This window comes from Arvicanthis niloticus, chromosome 5 (assembly GCF_011762505.2).
Source record: "Arvicanthis niloticus isolate mArvNil1 chromosome 5, mArvNil1.pat.X, whole genome shotgun sequence".
Taxonomy (NCBI): Eukaryota; Metazoa; Chordata; class Mammalia; order Rodentia; family Muridae; genus Arvicanthis; species Arvicanthis niloticus.
The window spans coordinates 98,432,623-98,451,272 of record NC_047662.1 but is presented as its reverse complement, the minus strand read 5'-3'; the positions used below and the strand labels follow the sequence as shown (position 1 = coordinate 98,451,272).

General features: G+C 49.3%; 1 protein-coding gene across 2 annotated transcripts in view; it reads left to right on the top strand.

Moving 5' to 3' along the window:
- Positions 1-228: 228 nt before the first annotated feature.
- Positions 229-18,650, top strand: part of LOC117708933 (stimulated by retinoic acid gene 6 protein-like) — a 37,676-nt gene continuing 19,254 nt past the window's right edge. The window contains exons 1-8 of one of the 2 annotated variants that reach the window (XM_034502934.2): positions 229-385; positions 7,669-7,744; positions 9,367-9,467; positions 13,006-13,136; positions 14,327-14,447; positions 15,557-15,602; positions 17,419-17,547; positions 17,880-17,950. In XM_034502934.2, the coding sequence (XP_034358825.1) occupies positions 366-385; positions 7,669-7,744; positions 9,367-9,467; positions 13,006-13,136; positions 14,327-14,447; positions 15,557-15,602; positions 17,419-17,547; positions 17,880-17,950 (695 nt within the window). In that variant the 5' untranslated portion in view covers positions 229-365. Of the gene's footprint in view, positions 386-7,664; positions 7,745-9,366; positions 9,468-13,005; positions 13,137-14,326; positions 14,448-15,556; positions 15,603-17,418; positions 17,548-17,879; positions 17,951-18,650 lie in introns of those variants that run through there. The other variant, XM_076935037.1, reaches the window with a different exon arrangement.

Here is an 18,650-nt window from a genome sequence, read left to right as displayed (position 1 = left end):
GCCAGACAAAGCCTCCACAGACAGCTGGGGGTCCTTGGACCACAGCTGTAGGAGTTGGGGGGATGTAATGAAAGGAAGATCAGGGAGGCCAAGGAGGAGGCAACAGAAGAGAGGAGAGGAGCCCGCGTTTGTGGAATAAGAATCAGAGCAGCCGGAAGTGTTGTGAAACCAGGAAGAGGGCTGCTGCCTGATTTCACTCCCAAGTAAATGTTTGACTGGATGTTTGCCTGTCTCTGAGTCTGGTTCTACAGATCAAACTGGGGAGAATGGGAACTCATGGGGAGCCATCATAACGAAGATCCCGAGCCCCAGGACTGCAGCATCCATCGAGCGGGCGCCACCCACCGTGGTAGTCCTTCAGCAAGATGCTTGCTGGCAGCACAAGGTGAGCCACAGAGGCTGAGCCGGGTCATTCCTCCTAGCTCTTTTGATGTTGGAGATTAACAAAGACGGGGAGAAAGGCACTGACAGGCTAATCTGCAGGCAGGCAGACCTGAAAAGGCAGAGCTAGGATAGATTTACTCCGTGTCAGTCAGTCAGAGCCACGGTGAGTGGGCAGAGCCCAGGTAAAGAGTTAGAGGATCCTGACTCTGCGGTTTCCCACTATATAATTGTTCACATTTATGGAGTACACTTTTATGTCTTGATATGTGTATGATACACTGATCTGATCTCAAACATTTATCATTTCTTTGTGATAAGACACCCCTCTCCCTCCCTGGTTCTACCCCCTAGTTTTGAACTATGCAGCCAACTGTTAATTCTAGTCACCATTCTGGGCCACAAAACAGCGGCCCCTTTCCCTCCTAACTGTAACTTTGTACGGTGGCCAGCCTCTCGCCAGCCTCCTCCTCCCCTGCTAGTTTCTGTCCTATCTTGCACTTGCATGTGTCAGCCTTTTCTGGTCACCGTAGATGAGTGATGTCATGCACTATTTGTCTTTCTGTCCCTGGCTCATCTCCCTGTAATGCCCTTTGGGTTCAGCCACGTTGTCAGGGTTTCCGTCCTTATTTGAGGCTAAATAATATTCCATCCTGCGGATGTACCACGTTCTCTTTGTCTCCTCACCGCAGTTGGACCTGCTGGTGGATGCCATGTTTTGGCTGTTGTGAATACTAAGCAGGGGTGCAGCGGTCTCTTTGACACAGTACTGGTACTTTCATTTCCTTGGTCTGTGTCTTCACTAGTGGGAATGTTGAACCGTGAGGAAGTTTTATTTTTAGTTTTTTGAGGCCTCTCCATGCCCTCTTCCATGATGGTCAGGCTGATTTACACCCAGCACGTGCAACAGTCTTCTTTTTTCTGCTCTCAGCAGCATCTGCCATCTTGCTGAGAAAAGCCATTCTGACAGGAGAGAGTGGGCCCACAAACTTGAGAGCATCAGAGAGGACCTGGGATGGGAGGATGGAGGCTCAGGGGAGTCCTGCCCATATGGTAGGCACTGAGACTCTCACTCTGATCTGCGAACATGGGGGTCAAGAAAGAAAACAGGCCCACTGCCTTCTGGAGTCCCATGATCTGGTCGGAATCCTAAGGGATCCCAAAGAAGACAGGAGAGGAGGGAGCCATGGAGACAAAGAGGGGATGATGGGAGTCATCCAGAAAAGGAAGACAGGTAGAGGGAGCAGGATGGTAATCTCTAGAGGGTGCGGGAGGGAATGGCATGCTTCAGAGTCCAGGAGAACCTGTCCCTCTCTCTCCAGTGGGCTCTGTGGCCAGGAGAGAGCAGGAGAGGCTGAGGTGACAGGAACCTGATGCTATCAGATGATGTGGGTTTCTAGAAAGTTCCCTCTGGTCCACATGGAGGATGGGTCAGAGATGGGGCAGAAGGCTGCTGTCTGGTCTTCATGAGGATGATGATTGCCTGGGCTATGGGCATAGACAGAGCTGAATGGATTCCACAGGGATGGAGGAGACAGCAGAATCGCTCTGGATCTGTGATGTGGCCCGATGGAGCCGCAACTCCTGTGATGAGGACTTCAGAGGCTGAGCTGGTTAGAGGGATCATGGGACACTCAGAAAGTGTTCCTCAGGAGGAAGGCAACTGGTGCGGCTGTGCTGGGGGGACTCAGTCCACCCTGTGCCAGTTTCGCATATCCCCACCCCCATTTTCTTGCAATGTCAGTCCTGTCCTCAAGAGCCTCCCTCAAGCACTGTCCCCTCCCTGCCTGTGTCCTGGCTGATTGGGCCTTTCTCACAGGGAGGCTCAGGCCTAAGCATGTTGCTCAGGGGTTTGTTTTTCCAAGCATAGAACTCAGGGTCATTTCCCCTCCAAGGACCACAAAACTCCCTCAGAATCTCTACATCCAAGTATTGTGAATACGTTCTCCATTTGGAAATGCTTAGACATGTTGGACTCTCAGCTCTGCTACCCAGGGCCACTTTGGGCTTTTCCTTGGCTTTTAAGAATTACTCTGTGGGGCTGTGGAAGGGGCTCGCAGGAAAAGAGCCCAGCATGAGGTGAGAGGTCCTCTTTGCTGTAGCTCCCATTTGGTGGGAGAGCATGAAGGAAGGTAAGCATCGCTGTGTGGGGCAGATGGTAGGGAAGGCCTGGAGAGACAGCTCAATGGTTAAGAGCAGACTCCTCTCTTGCAGGACCTAGATTTGGTTCCTAGCACCCATGTCTAGTGTCTCACATCTATTTGTAACTCCAGCTCCAGGGGCTCTAAATTCTCTTATGGCCTCCTTGGGCACCTACACATATGTACACACACACAAAAAGACACACATAAACTATAAAAATTTTTATAATTTTCTTCCCCCCCCCATTTCCTTTCATCTGTATGGGTGTTTTGCCTACAAGTATGTCTGTGCACCACATCTATGCTCTGTGCCCATGGAGAGAATATCAGATCCCTTGGAACTGTAGTTACAAATGGTCTTGAGTGTCCATGTGGATGCTGGGAATCAAACTCAGATCCTCTCCAAAAGCAGGCAGGGCTCTTAAACATGAGCCATCTCTCTGCCCCTGATAAAATTAACCTTTAAGCAAAGAGTGGAAGGGAGTAGAAACAGACCCCTTTCTTTAGTTGCCTATTTTATTTTTTCATGATGGCTGCTATGAGCTTTTCAGATACACACGAAAACAGTCAGGCATGCTCCTCAAGGAAAGGCAGCAACCAGGAGCTGGCCATGCCCAGCCAGGAAGTCGAACAAGTAGAGAGATGGAGACAAGGAACAGATGATGTCTGCACACAGAGAAGAGAAGGGGCCAGGGAGACAGAGTGGAAGCAGAATGTGCACCCCTGGATCTCTCCTGAGTCTTAGGCGTTGCTCCCCAGTGACCAGCTGAGAGCAGAGGATCTCTGAGCCCCAGGATCCCAGCAACCACAGCAGAACTGGGGTGTCACAGGGTCGTTCTCCTTGTGTGGCTTCTTTGATGGAAGAGGCTGGCAGTTCAAGGGGGCAGCTGGGACATCTAAGCAGAAGTGTCCTACCCTGGGCCACATTGCTGGGCTGGTCATGGGGCCAGAGAGAGCCAGGGCAGCCACCCTGGCTATTGGTTAACAAAGTGAGGGACTGAAATCTATGCAATCCAGCGTATGGCATGGGGCCCTGGGCAGAGCCCCGACATTGTAGATTGTAGCCACTGACATTGTGACAGTGACTCACTGGGTAAAGAAGAGGAGGGGCCGGAAGGCTGATCCTGGGAGGAGGGGCACCAGGAGAGTTGGCCAGGTGCTCTGGGGGCTGGGGAAGCTGCTCAGCCTCTGGAATCCCCTTCAGCTCTCCAAATACAAAATTAACAAACTAGCTAGCTAACTAACTAATTAACTAACTACTAACTTTCCTCCTCCTCTCCTCTCCTTCCTACTCTTTCTCCTCTTCCTTCACTTCCTCCTCCTCCTCCGTTTCCTCCTTCTTCTCTTCCTCCTGTGTTTCCCTTCAATCTTTACAGACACCCTCACTCTGTTGCCCTGACAAGCATCAAATGCAAAATCTAGCCTAGGTTGGTCTCAAACTCCCAGAAATCCTTGCTCTGCCCCTCAGTTCTCTTTAGTGCTTTGATTACAGAGATGTAGGTGCCCCGCTGGAGAAATTCTTTTTATACTCAGAGCTGACCATAGCAGAGGAAGGACTGAGAAAGGAGAGTCCAGAGTTTAGAGGTGAACCTCAAGTTAAAGGCTAGCCCGGGCTATAGACTGAAACTGTCTCAATGTCACCCCCCCTCCAAAAAACCCACAACTAAATCTAAAACAAGCCTTATATGGGCCTGGCTTCTCCAGTGTTGAGATGGGACTTGCAGTAGTGGAGGGTGGAGGGCAGTGGCCATGCTACAGGTGGGGTGCACTCTCCAGGACTGAGCCGTGTCCAGTCCTTATTACTTTTGCCTTTGACATAACTTATTTCATTTGTGTATATTTAATTTTTGACAATGGTATTTAACAGTTGCCGTGTAATGTTCTTCATAGTGACAGTTGACCAGGCCCAAGCCAGCCTTGGCAACACCTGTGTCAACGTCAACTCTCTAAGGCCAGAGTTGGTGGATTTGTGGGAGTCCCCATAAAGCAGATTCCCCAGCACTATGTGGGCACTGAGTCCTGTGCAGACACACTGCATGCGTCTGGTACCTTTCCCATGACCCTTCTCTGCACTGGACCAGGGGCCATTCTTTTTGCTGTCCATGAGACTAGCAAACTGAACTGGACCTGAAACGCTCCTGAACTCTGTGGCTGCCCTGATCACACCTCTCTCTGGATGCCAACCTCTAGAAGGAGGTTCTGGGAATCAGTGGCCATCCCAGGCCTCTCTGGGCCAGGCTCCAGCTAGAGTCTGAAAGAATCAGAGGAAGGAAAGCTGCTGTGCTCTGTCTGGGATGAGGAGGAGCCGTCAACCAGGAACTGATACCCATCCCAGGCCCGGTTCCTTATTTTAAAAAGAGGCTAATGCTACCTAACCTGCAAAAGGTTAAATTATAAATTAGGACATAGTTGGGGGGAGGGATGAAGAGGGAGGAGGGATGGAGGGAGAGGGAGGGCAGATACAGAGAAACAGAGACTGAGAGACAGACAGAGACAGAGTGAGACACAGATACAGGGAGAGTCTGAATTCTAGTTCACATCTCCGTGTGCTTCTCCACCATCCCTGTGCTTCCTGGAAGTACAATTCCCAGAAGTGGAATTACTGCATCCAGAGAGGTTTTGGGCAGATAAGCAAGTGGTGTTCAGAGTCCTCACACTGTTTGCAGTGTGATCCCAGTAAATGTAGGTGAAGAAGATACAATCTCCTCTCAGCCCTCAGCACCTCTGGCAGCTCCTCCCAGGGACTCCTAGTCTAAAGTGTCAGGTGACATCTCCTTTCATTTCAGTATTAGCTGAGTGTAAGGATTTTTAGTTTTAGTTTTAAAAAATATTTCCGGTCTTATGTAATCCAGGTTGCCCTGTGTTCCAAGGACAGCCCTGAATTTCCGATCCTCCTGCAGGCTCACACTGTACCAGATTATTGGCTTTGATTTGAACTTTTCAGCTGACATGCAATAGCAGCAAATGTTTGTGGGTGTCATGTGACATCCCCCCACCCCCCCAACTCTGTAGTGACCAGAGCTGGCCATGAGCCAGTAGTCATCTTAAACACTGAGCAGTTCTTTGTATTGGGAGCAGGCTCAATCTTCCCTTCTAACTATCTGGAAGCATCCAATACATTACTCCTGAGTGTGACCACCTTTCTGTGCGCTGTAACACTAGACCTCACCCCTCTTCTATGGCTGCATCCCATGCCTCTCTTCCTCTGCTCCCCATCCTTTCTGGCCTCCAGACTTCCGTGGAGCCAGTTTTTAAAATGTATTTGCTGTCTGTCTGGCTTATTTCACTCAACCTGATAGTTACAGACTCATTCCTATTGTTGCAAATGAAAAAAAAATTCTGAGTAAGTAACTGAGTAATATTCCATTGCATGCACGTACCACATTTTCTTTCTCCATTAATGAGCACCTCAGTTGATTTCCTTTCTTAGCTGCTGCAAATAGTTCTACAGAGAACATGGGAGCAAATGTATTTTCTTTCCTTTAGATGCACACACCCAGGAATGGTGTGGCTGAGTGTGGCAGCTCCATGCTTAGTCAGCTTGTTTATTTTTTGATAGTGTCTTATGTAGCCTTGGCTAGTTGAGAACTCACTATATAGATCAGGCTAGCCTCTAACTCACTGAGATCCTCCTGAGTAGAGGATTGTGCCACCATGCCAAGCTCTATGGTTAGTTATTTTTAGAAGCCTCTATCCTGTTTGTCTCGGTGGCTTTAGTTTTTATTCCCACCAACACTCTAAGCGTTACTGTCTCTCTCCATCCTCACCGGCTCTGTTACTCTCTGCCTTTTGGGTACCCAGGGGGGGGGGCTCCACACTGGTGTGTGGCCCACTTATGTCTTCTTTTGAGGAATGAGAGCCCGGGGGGCTCAGGAAGAGAGATGGCTCAGCAGGTTAAGAGCACTGGCTGCTCTTTCAGAGGACCCAGGTTCAATTCCCAGTACTCCACATGGTGACTTGCAACCATCTTTCAACTCCAGTTCCAGGGGACCTGACACCCTCTTCTGGCCTCTGCTGGCACCAGGCAGGCATACAGTGCACTTATATGCCTGCAGGCAAAGCACCCATCTACATTAAATAAATAAATAAATTTTAAAAAGGAGCACTAGGTCACTGGCCAATTTTGAATTTTAAGAATTTTTAAATCCGCGCCCCTTTCCTCCACTAACAGCTTAGCTACCAGTCTTTAGACGCTGCTAGACCTGTGGCGTCTCTTTTTATATTGACTTTATTTTCTTTCTCTTCCTGGTCGTCACTGAAGTGTTTTTTTTTTTTTTTTTCTTTCATGTAACTTTTTACTGTGGTGCTGTGTTCTGCCATCCCCCTCTGGTGATCTGCCGCTGAGTCATGATTACGCTCGGCTAGAAGTTCATTTTTACTCTTAAGCTACAGAGGGTGGAGACAAGAGTGTGCATTCCCACGTAAATGGGAGAGCACAACATGCAGTTTTTATTCCCCTCTGTCCTCCATTTGGATGTCATTTGGTACTTAGGTTGATGCCGGCTCAGACAGCCCACAAAGTTCAGACTGCCAATGTCAAGGCATTTACCTGGCTGTTGAGCACGATTGCCCGTTCTTCTATTCCTGTTGCTTTTAAACCCTTCTTCATGGGTTGCTTTTTATTACCTGAGAATTTTTATAATGGAAAATCTTATTACCTGAGCATGTTTATAACGGAAAATAATGTTCAGTTCTTGTATTTATACATATGCATTGACTACATTATTAAATGAAACATTACATGTGAAAACATTTGGTATTTATATATTTAAAATAAATATTTACATATTCAAATCCCCAGGGCTGAGGGATAGCAGTGTGTTCTGCCAATCCCTTGCCAGTCCTCTTCCTCTGATTTTCCTTGGAGAGCTCGCCCCCTAGCGTTTACTGCAGAGAGGACCGGTGTTCCTCTACAACTGTGTCATCCAGATGTGGTCTTAGTGCCAACTCCAGGGATGCTGGAGATCATCAGAGTGATGAAGGGGAGCACTCTATTTAGGAGGACTGTGAGTGAGCAGGCTGTGTCTGGGGAATGCAAGTAAGGAAGTTCAGATGGTTCAAACTCCTGCGAGAACTACTGCAGGCTGCAGCCGGTGCTGTCCTGTGACTACTGATGTGGCTGATGTGACTGGTGGCTGTTTTTCAGGACCAGGCAGTTAAATATCACCTGTGACAACTCAGTGGACGGGGAGGTCTTCCTCCATTACTCCCTCATCCCATCAGTAAGTAAAGATAGGGGAGCCCAGGGGAGGGGGCACTGAGTCAGGAGCAGTGAGGGGAGGGCCGGGGGGAGGGAGGGGATTTGGGATGCTCCACCACACAGCGTTTGAGCAGGCCTGGGTTACACAGGAGAGAGAGCTGATGGTTCTCCTTCCAGAACTCTACTCGGTTTCTTACAGTGTGCACATCCAAGCGCACATACAAAAGAAGCATTTTGGGTTCTAGAGCCAGCGATATGTGAGTTTCGGCAGACTAGGCGTTTTCTTTTTCTTCCTTTCTTTTGTTTTTGTTTTTTTGGGTGGATGTGTGTACAGGTGTGCGTGAACGCGTCCGTGCACGAGTGTGGAGCCCAGAGGCAATCCTGGGTATCGTTTCTCGGGTGCAATTCCCCTTTGATTTTTGTTTTTAAATGTTTAAATTCATGAATATGCTTGTCAGTGTCAGTGTTTTGTCTGCATGCGTGTCTGTGTACCACACGCGTGTCTGTGTACTACATGCATGTCTGTGTACCACACGCGTGTCTGTGTACTACATGCCTGTCTGTGTACCACACGCGTGTCTGTGTACCACATGCGTGTCTGGGACCCTTGGATGCCCTTGAGTTGGGTCTGAGTTCAGGACTCTTCTGAACAACTTAATAAGACATTAGACTGTGTCTTAAAATTAAAAGTCTAAAAGAGGGCAAGCCATGTAGCTCAGTGGTAAAGCACTTGCCCAGCGTGTTCAAGACCCTAGAGGTAGGTAATCCCGGGGGGGGGGGGAAGGTCAGGTTGGGGTGGATGAAGGAACGGGGCAACAGGAAAAGCATGAGTTTCATAAAAAACATGCTGAATTTGAGCTTTCAACAGAAATGCCAGCTGGGTAGCTTAACAGATCTGGAGCTACTGGGTGAGCAGGGTCGGGGCTGAAGGCAAAAGCTTGTGAATGTTTTGTGTCATTAAAAGTTTTCTCTAGGGAGGAGGGCAGGGAGAGGGAAAGGTAGGGCTTGGATGGAGCTGCAGGAACTCTCTATCCAGAAGCCGGGGAAAGAATGATCTAGCCAGGGCCTGGAGAAGAATGAGGGAACAAGCTCACACAGTGGATGAAGCCCAGGGGAGAGGGAGTAAAGAGAAGGTGCAGACAGCGCTGGAGGACTGCCGGCAGATCAGGCTGGAGCTGGCATTGCCTTGGGTGGTAGGTAAGTTGGCTGTTGGTGATGTCATAGCCCCCAAAATGCAATGACAGGGTCTGAAGGGCCAGCAGAGATAAGGAAATAGAGCACATACTGACATTCCTCAAGAAATTTTTAATAAAATTAGGATAAAGAATTTTCATCTGGAACATGACCAAACCCACAGAACTGAAGGGAAGAAAGATTTAAAATCTGACAGGCATGGCTGCCTTTCAAAGGACAGAAACCAAGGTTCAGGGAGGATGTGTGTGTGGAAATTGGACTCGAGCCTCTATCTGTGCAGGGCCACACAGAGGAAGGGTCAGACAGAACCCTCTGATAGCTCTGAGGGACATGGGGTGCCAGCTGTCACAGATGCAAGCTCTCCACTTGCCCATACATTCTTTTCTGTGGGGACACTGAGGCCACTCTGAGGGTGACTGGGTTCCCAGACACACTGTTCTCTCCTTACAGCTCTTCATCATTTTGGTCTTGTCTTTCCTCCAAAGACAAGAACATCGGAGACAAAGAGATGACACCTCCCACCTCCTGGGGAACCACTTTGGAATCATCGTGTAAGTTGACTGAATGTCATTTCCTGAAGCTTGGCATACCCTGTGATTGGGCCCCACACAAAGTGCAGGGCCAGGTAGCTCCGAGGACCCAATCTTCTCCCACTGGACCTATTCCCTAAACAATGTTCTGAGAGGCCACAGCCACCATCAGCACCCAGGGATGCCCAGATAAGAAGAAACTTCTCAGAGACCTAGACAGCCATGGATAGGGCCCTCCATGAAAGTGATTCCTTCGTTGCTATGACAAGCCATGAGACAGAGGCAACTTACAGGAGTAGGGGCTTCTTTTGGCTCACAGTGTAGGGGAGTATGATCCATCACGATGATGAAGGTGTAGCAGTTAGAACAGCTTGGTTTGTGGCAGCAGCAGTGTGTGGCAGAGCTCCTCACATGGTGGCCAGATCAGGGAGCAGAGGACAGACAGGAAGCAATGCTGGGCTATAACTTCAAAGGCCCACTCTTTCTGCTATACTTCTGCCATCTAGAACCTTCTCTGAGGGTCCATAACCTTCCAAACCACACCAATGGCTGGGACCCAACTCTTCAAACACACGAGACAGTGGGAAACATTTTATATCCAAACCATAATGCCTTCCCACTGAGGGAACTGTGGCCACCCCAGGAAACAAGGGGCAAAAGACTCCCAGTGACCAAAAGCAGCCACCATTCTGGTTGCGATGGCACCATGAAGCATGTGTGAGATCCTGCCCAGCTTCCGGAGTCTTCCTAGCTATGCCATTCTGCATTGTGGCACCCCTTAGCATCTTTTTTGTTGTTGTTGTTTGTTTTTCTTGAGTTTTAATTATTCTGTCTCATGACTCCTCCTCCTCCCTAACAAAAGGCAAACTGGGAAGAGAGCGTTTTATTTAGACTTCTAGTTCCAGAAGGGATGCAAACCACTGGGGTGTGGAAGGCATGGTACCAGGAGCATGAAGCAGGCCACATGTTCCTGATCACATTTCATCTGTGCACAAGAAGGAGAGAGAGAGAGAGAGAGAGAGAGAGAGAGAGAGAGAGAGAGAGAGGGAAAACAGGAAACAAGGCCCAAGACATACATCTTCAAAGGCTACCTCTAGTGATGTACTTCCTCCTGCGAGGCTCTTCCCCTAAGAGGTTGCATCACCTTCCTAGACAGTGCCTATTGGGGACCAGATATTTAAACGCATGAGCCTATTTCTTTCATCACAGTAACAGAAAAGTAACTAACATACCCCTTGTGTGTGTGTGTGTGTGTGTGTGTGTGCACATGTTCGCACAGCATTATCCAGCTTTATTTACTGTCCACAATGACTCTGTGATAAGCAAAGCAGGAGGCTTCTATTTCTGTTTTGAGCATGGGGAAACTGAGTCTCACACACACCTTAAGTGCCATGATCGGGTTCTGATGAGAGTCAGTTGGACAAGTTGCATCTCTGCAAACCTGTACTGAGCTTGAGTTTCTGTCGGAGGCCCTATAGGCCCTGCCCAGCAGAGTTTATAGTTTCCTAAGCATTCGGTGACATGGAGGGCAGTGTACTGAAACAAGAACGTGAACTTGATGCTGAGGGAAACAGTCGAGACAGCCTTCTGTGGTGGAGAAGAAGACGGCTCCTGAGGCTGTGCTCACAGGGAGGCAGAAGGGGTCAATAGGACTCTGATCTGTAGTGACCAGCTGTCATGCTACCAGAGTGCACTGTATTTTTCTCTCCTTGTGGCAGGGTCTCCTGTTACCCGCACTAGCCTCAAATTCACTAGGAAGCCAAGGATGACCTTGAACTCCCGATTTTCCTGCCTCTACCTTCCAAGTGCTGGGATTACAGGTGTGCGTCAGTATTCCCAGCTCCAAGTTCTGACTAAAGCCTCCAAATGGACCTTCTGGTTGGAGAACCCTTCCGACATTTGCATACTCTGAACGAGGTGAAACTTTTGCTTAGGACAAACAATATCTACCCACATCAAACCACAGGAAACAAGAAGAAGGAAATTTTAAAGTGAAAGTTGCAAAGTATTTGCAGTAACCAGCTGATTTCCTGAGAACGGAGAGGAAACTTCCAAGGAGGCTAAGCTTGTCTGTTTCTGCCCCTCACTCCCTGGGGCAACTCCGAGTTGCCACAGTGCCTTGTTCCTTTTGGCCACCTGACCTGGGCTCTTGCTGCTCCATGATCCTGGCTTTTCCGTAGCATCCACTCCGATCCTGACTTGGAGTGACTCTAACAGCTTACTGGCTCACAGCCTCGGGGTCACAATGAAAAAAAGACACAACCAGCCACTGGTCCAGTGCATCCAAACTGCCAGCCATGGCCAGGAAAGCACAGTCATGTTAGGGAGTGAAGATTTCACCGTGCCCATCATAGGGTTCTTCAGTTCAGCTTGAGCATTAAATTGAGGGCTGCAGAGATGGCTCAGCCATTAAAGGTTAGATTCACAACCAAAATGTCAAGAGAATTAAATGGACAGAAGACAAACTGGCAGGAACATAAAAACTTAAATTTACTTAATGTGACTTTTACAGGCACAGGGGCCCCATAAGGACATGAAAATTCAAAGATGCAGTTAAAATTAAAGTTGAGCGTGCGCGACACACACACACACACACACACACGCACGCACGCACGCACGCACGCACGCACGCACACACGCACATGCCCTTCCCCGGGTGCAGATGCCCTCAAAGTCCAGAGATATCAGATCTCCCTGGTCCTAGAGTTAACAGACAGTTGTGAGCTCCTTGACACAGACGTTGGAAATCCCACTCAGGTTTTCCACAAGTATGGTCTACACTCCCAATGCTGAGCCTGCTCACTGGCTCCCCCTTTTCTCTAGGTTTTTTTTTTTTTTTTTCCTAAAGTTTTTCTTTTTAACCTTCGTTTTTCTTTTATATGTATGGGTGTTCTTCCTGTGTGTATGTCTGCATGCCATGTGCATGCAGTGCCCGCAGAGACTTGAACAGAGCTTTGCATAATCTAGAACTGGGGTTACAGATGGTTGTGAGCCATCACATAGGTGTTGGAAATGAAACCAGGGTCCTCTAGAAGAGCAACCAGTGCTTTTAAGCACTGAACCATTTCTCTAGCTCCATATTGTCTTTTAACTGTCATTTTCCCCAAGTGTCTTTAAAAATATTCCATATGCGGAAGTGACACATTTTGAAGTGGAATAGTTTTAACTCCTGCAGTTATATGGTACTAGCTTAGTCAGTGATATCCAGACCTTCCTTGGACACCATATCAGAGGGAAAGTCTTCATAGGCTATGTCTGGGTCCCTGCCAGTCTCCCTACAACTGTATGAGATACATTCTTAGTTTGGTCTTCATAAAAGCTTGTTCTGTTTTGCTAGGTGTCATGGCTCCCTGGGATCCTTGTTGAATCCCTACTAGATTTGGAGATCCTCTGTGGGGAGGACTACATCTTCCTCACTTTAAAGCCCAGATTCTGTGCTTAGCTCCAGACTGTGGTTGCAGTGAGCAGCTCACTCTCCCACAATCCTTCACTCTCAACAGGTGGGATGGCTACTTTACAGGTGACCTGGAGACTCACACACCATTTCTGTTGTCTGCAGGCCTCTGGACTTCGTGGGGACTTTTAGTAACCGATGGTCCTATGGAGTGGCCTTTGGGGCCACAGCCAATAAGGTCATGTTCTTGTTCTCAGAAGGCTATCAGCCCCTGAAGGTTCCGCAGTGGGCCCAAGGTACCAGGGCTGCCTCCTCACACATCCTGGGAATGTCTCCTAGACATACTTGCTCTCAGAGGCCATAGGGATTGTCTGGAGGGGTGGAAGAATGTGAGCAGCCACATTCTTCTTAGCCTGTTACTTGCCCAGGGTCAATGCTTAGTAGCCTACAAACGTCACAGCCTGCCTGGGGGCTTCCCTGCAGTTAGATTCAGAGGTGCTTGAGACAGACATAACACAGGCACTGGAAGCACAGTCTTCCTCATCCTCCTCAGCCAGTCCCCTGAGCCTACTGTTTTCTGACAGTAGCAACTTCTGGGGCTCCTTGAGGAATGACCTTTTCTTGTCTCTTGGCTGGAGGCCTCTCTCCCCAGGCTCTGTGTTCATGTCAAGGAACTACTCTGATCAAAAGGTTTGGTGAGCCCCATACAGTCCTGAAACCATCTCTCCACCGTCTAAACTCCTCATAGTATACTTCTGGGGCAAAGTCAACACCTCCAGGAAGGCTGCTCCATTCTTTGCCTCCTGAAGACAGAGTATCACTGGCTTCCTTGTCTGTGTCCCTGCGGCAGGGTGACTGTGCCTTTGTCGCAGCTCAGTCCAGACCACTTTCCTGCCCACTGTACTGTCAATATTCAAAGCAAGAACCCTGGCCATTTCTGCCATGCAGTGCCTAGCACAGGGGCAGCTCGATGCTGACACAGAGTAAAGGGCAGCCTGGATGACTAAACCTTTCTTAGAAGCTGTCAGTTCATCTCAGAGCTAGCCAGTGGCGGGACCAATGTGACCATCACTTCCACAGAGAGTTTTCTATAGTGTGCGTTGCTGGAGCAATGTGACCATCACCTTCCCTAGAGTACTCTCCAGTACACATAACATGCCGGTGTGGGTCTCTGTGATACATGTGGGTGCAATTTTGGTTTGCTGGCTGGTCAGTCTGTGCCTGCCATACTGTGAGCTCCTCAGGTATAAAGTCTTCATCTTCATGGTCAGCTGTCACTTGTCATGGAAAGGGGAGCAGGAATGTTTAATGAAGGACATTGCTGCATTCCTTTGTCATGGTCTAGAGCTCTTCCAGTCAACTCTTTGGGTCCCGAGGCTCTGGCTTGAGCTCAGAACAGAACACCGCAGCTCTCCTGGTCACCTCTGAGTAGAGAGCAGAGGAACCCCCAGGGGAGCCCAGAGCATCTTGGCTTTGTCTCTTGCAGCCTTTGTGCTTCTCATCGGGGGCATGGAAGTTGGCCTCTCCTACTTCCCCTTCTTTGCCTGCCTGTCCTCAGAGTTCCAGCTGGTCAGCTCCATCCTGGGCTTCGGCTACTCCCTGACCTGGTAAGATGACTCTGCCTGCTCTTCTGGCCATATTGGCCATGGCTGAACTCCAGGCAGGAGGACAGGGGTGGGCTGGAACTCCTTGTGGAGAACAGCAAGGTCCAGAGTGGGCAGAGGTGACTTTGCTCAATGTCCCATTGTGACTTCTTCTTGGGGGTACTTCTGAAGCTTCCAAACATCTGTCTAGGATGCTGTGTGCCTCCTGAGAGGGTACCCATTGTTAGAATATTCCTGGAAGCCAAGAATTAAGGAAAATCCACTTCTGGAAACTGACAACGGTCCCCATAGAGGAGTTAAGAGCTCCATGTCTATGGCTTCTCCTAGAGAAGAAGTTGTCATGTCTCTGGCATTCAGGGCCACCTGGACCTGGCCTTGTCCTCGTCCTCCTCCAGTCCCTAAGCGTGTCCAGTGCATACTCTCAGTCACATGGTTTCTTACATTCCATTATCTCTCCATTTACACACTCAGCAGCCATTCTTTATGATCCTCATGGACTCTGGTCCCTGAGCCTCTGTGTTCCTATTCCTTGTGCAGGGCATCTTCCCTCCACCTGGGAGAATGTCTGGCTCACGTTAAATGGCTTCAGCACTGCACACTTATGCAGAGCTGTCACCAGGGATCATCTGCCAATGGAGTAACCTGCCTTGGAACAGTATCACTCCTGAGTCCTGAGGCCTAGTCCTGGACCCCCTCCCCCACCCACCCACCTACTCCTACACTCAGCAAGAGCCTTAGTCACAGTCAGGAGACCTGAGACCTTGCCCTGGCTCTATGTGTCTGTGAGTGGCTTGGACAAATCACTTGCTAACCCTGGACTTCTGCCTCCTTAAATGCTAAAGGAACATCTGCATATTCCTCCTTTGTCAAAAAGGACTCTGAGATGTGTCCCCATCAAGGCAGACTCAGAAAATGTAGTGTTCTGCTAGGCACAAGGAGGGATCCAATCAGGAAGGTGTGGGACCATGCTAGAACTAGCTCAGAGACCCAACAGGTAGAAGGGACAGATACAGTCCTTCTGGGGGTGGCAGGAAGTATCTGGGCTGTGTTCCTCAGGTTTCTCTGGGTTGTGTTGGGACAGAAGCCAACCCTACCCTGCTTCTGTTCTGCAGGTTTGTGGTTACTGTTCTTCAGATCTCACAGTGTCCCCATGGGCAGGTAAGTCCTCACTGACCAGCTCAGGGTGTTCAGTCACCACCTCAGGCCCACCAGGAGCTGTGAGCTCAGAGGAGCCTTCTTTAGACTTCAGCGTCCCCACCTGTGGGGGAGGGGAGCAGGCATTGCTCGCCCCGCTTCTGTCACTGTAGCATCTTTCACTCCCTGCGATGCTTGGTCATCAAACTTACTTTACAGGTGAGGAAATTATGTCAACTTTGTCAAGTAAGTCCCAGGAATGAGCAGAACTGGGAGCTGAGGCAGGGCCTGCCCGTTGTCAGGGCAACTTTCCACCCACTCCAGTTAGCCCCCCCCCCCCTTTCTTTCTCTTGTGAAATTGGATCATTAGGTAGGTGAAACCTTTCCAGCAGGAGTCATTGCTCTTCTCAGAGTTATTGAAAGTTGCAGGCTTGGTCTCCAAACCCAGAAAAGAAGCAAAATGAAGAGGGTATTGTTAGCCCATGCCACTCTGTAAAAGCTCCATGTGGTTGAACTGTGACAATTTCAGGGGCTGCAGTGAATGAATGTATTTCTCTAGATTCCTGCTTTCAGGACCCCAGTAATAGACTCTTTTTAACAATGGACACTCTTTAACTAACTACCCCTAGCAATGGCCAACTTGGGGCCAAAGCTGGAAGTTTTTCAACCTTCTTCCTCACCCCTGCTGCTTCTGCCATGTAACTGCCCCAGCTTGTGGGCAGCAGTGGGTCCTGATGCTTACGTAGGCCTCCTCTCTGCAGGTTTCCTCAAGTACAGGCCTGCACTGTCAGCAAGTTGCTTGTTCCTTGTCTGTCCTTCCTTCTCAGGGTCTTCCAGGTGTCATGATACACTTAGAGGGGTTCCCAGGAAGGTTTGAGGGAATCGGGAGGTTATCAGGGCCCAGAACTCAGGCCTCCCCAGCCCTTCCCAGACATGGGGGAGAAACACCAAAATGCTGATCATGGTCAAGGTGAGCCAGAAATTGGTGGTCCCTTCATCTCAGGGCCTCTCCATCACGTACCCTTACATCATCGCTAGCATCAAGCCCCAATTCCCCAAGGTCCCCAGAGTGTAACAAAACAAGAAACCAGCCAGCACATTGTGAGAGCTGAGTCCCACTAGCACTGGTCTGAAAGCAGTAAAACTAGGAATTTCAAAAATAAATAAATAAAAACAAAGAAAGCACTCCCTGAGAAGCCTGTTAAACTTTGTACCACCCAACTCCCAACCTTGTGGCCTTATAGGTCCTTTCTCCTTCCTCTCCTTGACTCCTCCCACTTCTTTTACCCCTCCTCCCCCTACCCCCTCCTTCTTTCCATTCCTCTCCCTCCTTCTATTTCTTCCTTTCCCCACCCCCACCTCTTCCTTCCATCTATCTACCCACCCGTTTCCCAGTCTCTCACATGTCCCCAAAGGGATATTCACTTTTTTCACTAGATTAAAACAAACAAACAAAACAGAGCAAAACAAAACCAAAACGCTGTTTTCATAAAATAAAAGGGCTCAGAATTTTCCATCCAGGGTTGCTGGACTCCAAATCTGGTTTTCCTTCTGACCATGTAGTGGGAGCAGACATTGGCTGATCCTGTAGGGAGGGGGAAGAGAGATTGGCTGACCACCTAGGGGAGGCGAGCAGGATTGGCCAACTATTAAGGGAGCGTGTCTCGTCGTGTCAGAGATTGGCTGACCATATAGAGCAAGGATTGGTTACTGTTTTAGTTGTTTAGAGAAGGTGGAGCCGCCGGGCAAGCAGAGCCATGTCCCATCTTCATAGCAGTATTCTGGTATTTCTTCAGTACAGGCTACTAATTCCCTGACCCCATCTCTGTTTCTGTTGCAGTTTCTGGGGAGGTTCGAGACCCTCATTTTCTACTGGCCCTCACTGTTGTGCCTGGGTTTCCTGCTGGGTCGTTTCCTGCACATGTTCCTTAAGGCTCTGCCTATCCACCTCGGCCTGGCGCCTCAGACAGTGAGTGCTGAACGCTTATTTCAGAGCAGAACGGGGCTCTCACATGCTTTCCTGCACAGCCTCTCTGGCGAGGGAGACAAGCTTCTTGGAGCAGGGGCTGGCTCAGCCTGGGCTAGGAGAGTTGAAAGGGACCAGGTCTCTTGCCTAAAGGACCAGGTCTCTGACCTTTGGGGACCGCAGAAGCCTGACAAAGTTGAAGCCGGCTCCTAGGCATAACCGGTGCTGGGACCGCTAAGCTTGATTTCAAATCCTGGCCTTCATGTCGATGACCCAGTAAGGGACTAAACCCTAGCAAGCATCTGTGAGCCAGCACATCCCCTCCTTCCTCACAGGAAGAAAAGTCGATGCTGGAGGCCCACCAGGCAGAACATGTGAAGCAGCTCTTGAGGAAGCCCCGCCCACAGTAAGCGCTCTTCTGCCCCTTCGACCCTGCAGTTTGTACCAGGCCTCTCTGACAGGCCCTGGGATGGCAGAGAGACACTGCAGGAGTCCATGCCGATAACAAGAACCAACCCAAAGCAGAACAAAGCAGGGGAAAACTGAGGGTTGAGGCCAGGACTCTAAAAAGACTTTGGGAGAGAGAGTTCGTTGCAGGCTAACTGGACCAGAGACAACTTCAGGACTGTTTGCTTAGTGCTCCCAGCTGCCTGGGCCGTACTCTGAGTGAGCTTTCTCCCCACTGCAGTCTCCAGGCTTTAGGAGAAAAGGCACATTACACTTTCCATTTTTGAAAAAAGTCATTTGAGTATGTTCCCTTGGATCAAATGCCCGCTGAAAACAATTACTCTGTCTAGATGATTGGCTGGGCTCATTTCTGGGTTCAGAAGAGAGACAGAAGCGACAACCTCACTTAAGTAGTAAGACCCAGGGTGGGGATAATTAGCTTCTGAGATGGTCCAGTCCAGCTCACCTCTGCCTCAGACACCACTCATACCAGGTAGATCCCAGAGAAGGGATGTATTTTGTCCCAAATCACCACCTATTGTGGTGAGGGTTAGCTTTGGAGGACTAGATTTGAAATTATACCGGCACTAACAAGACCCAGGCGTATTATTTTGTCATATGTAAGAACTCTGGAGGTAAGCAGTTCACAGTGACCCTAG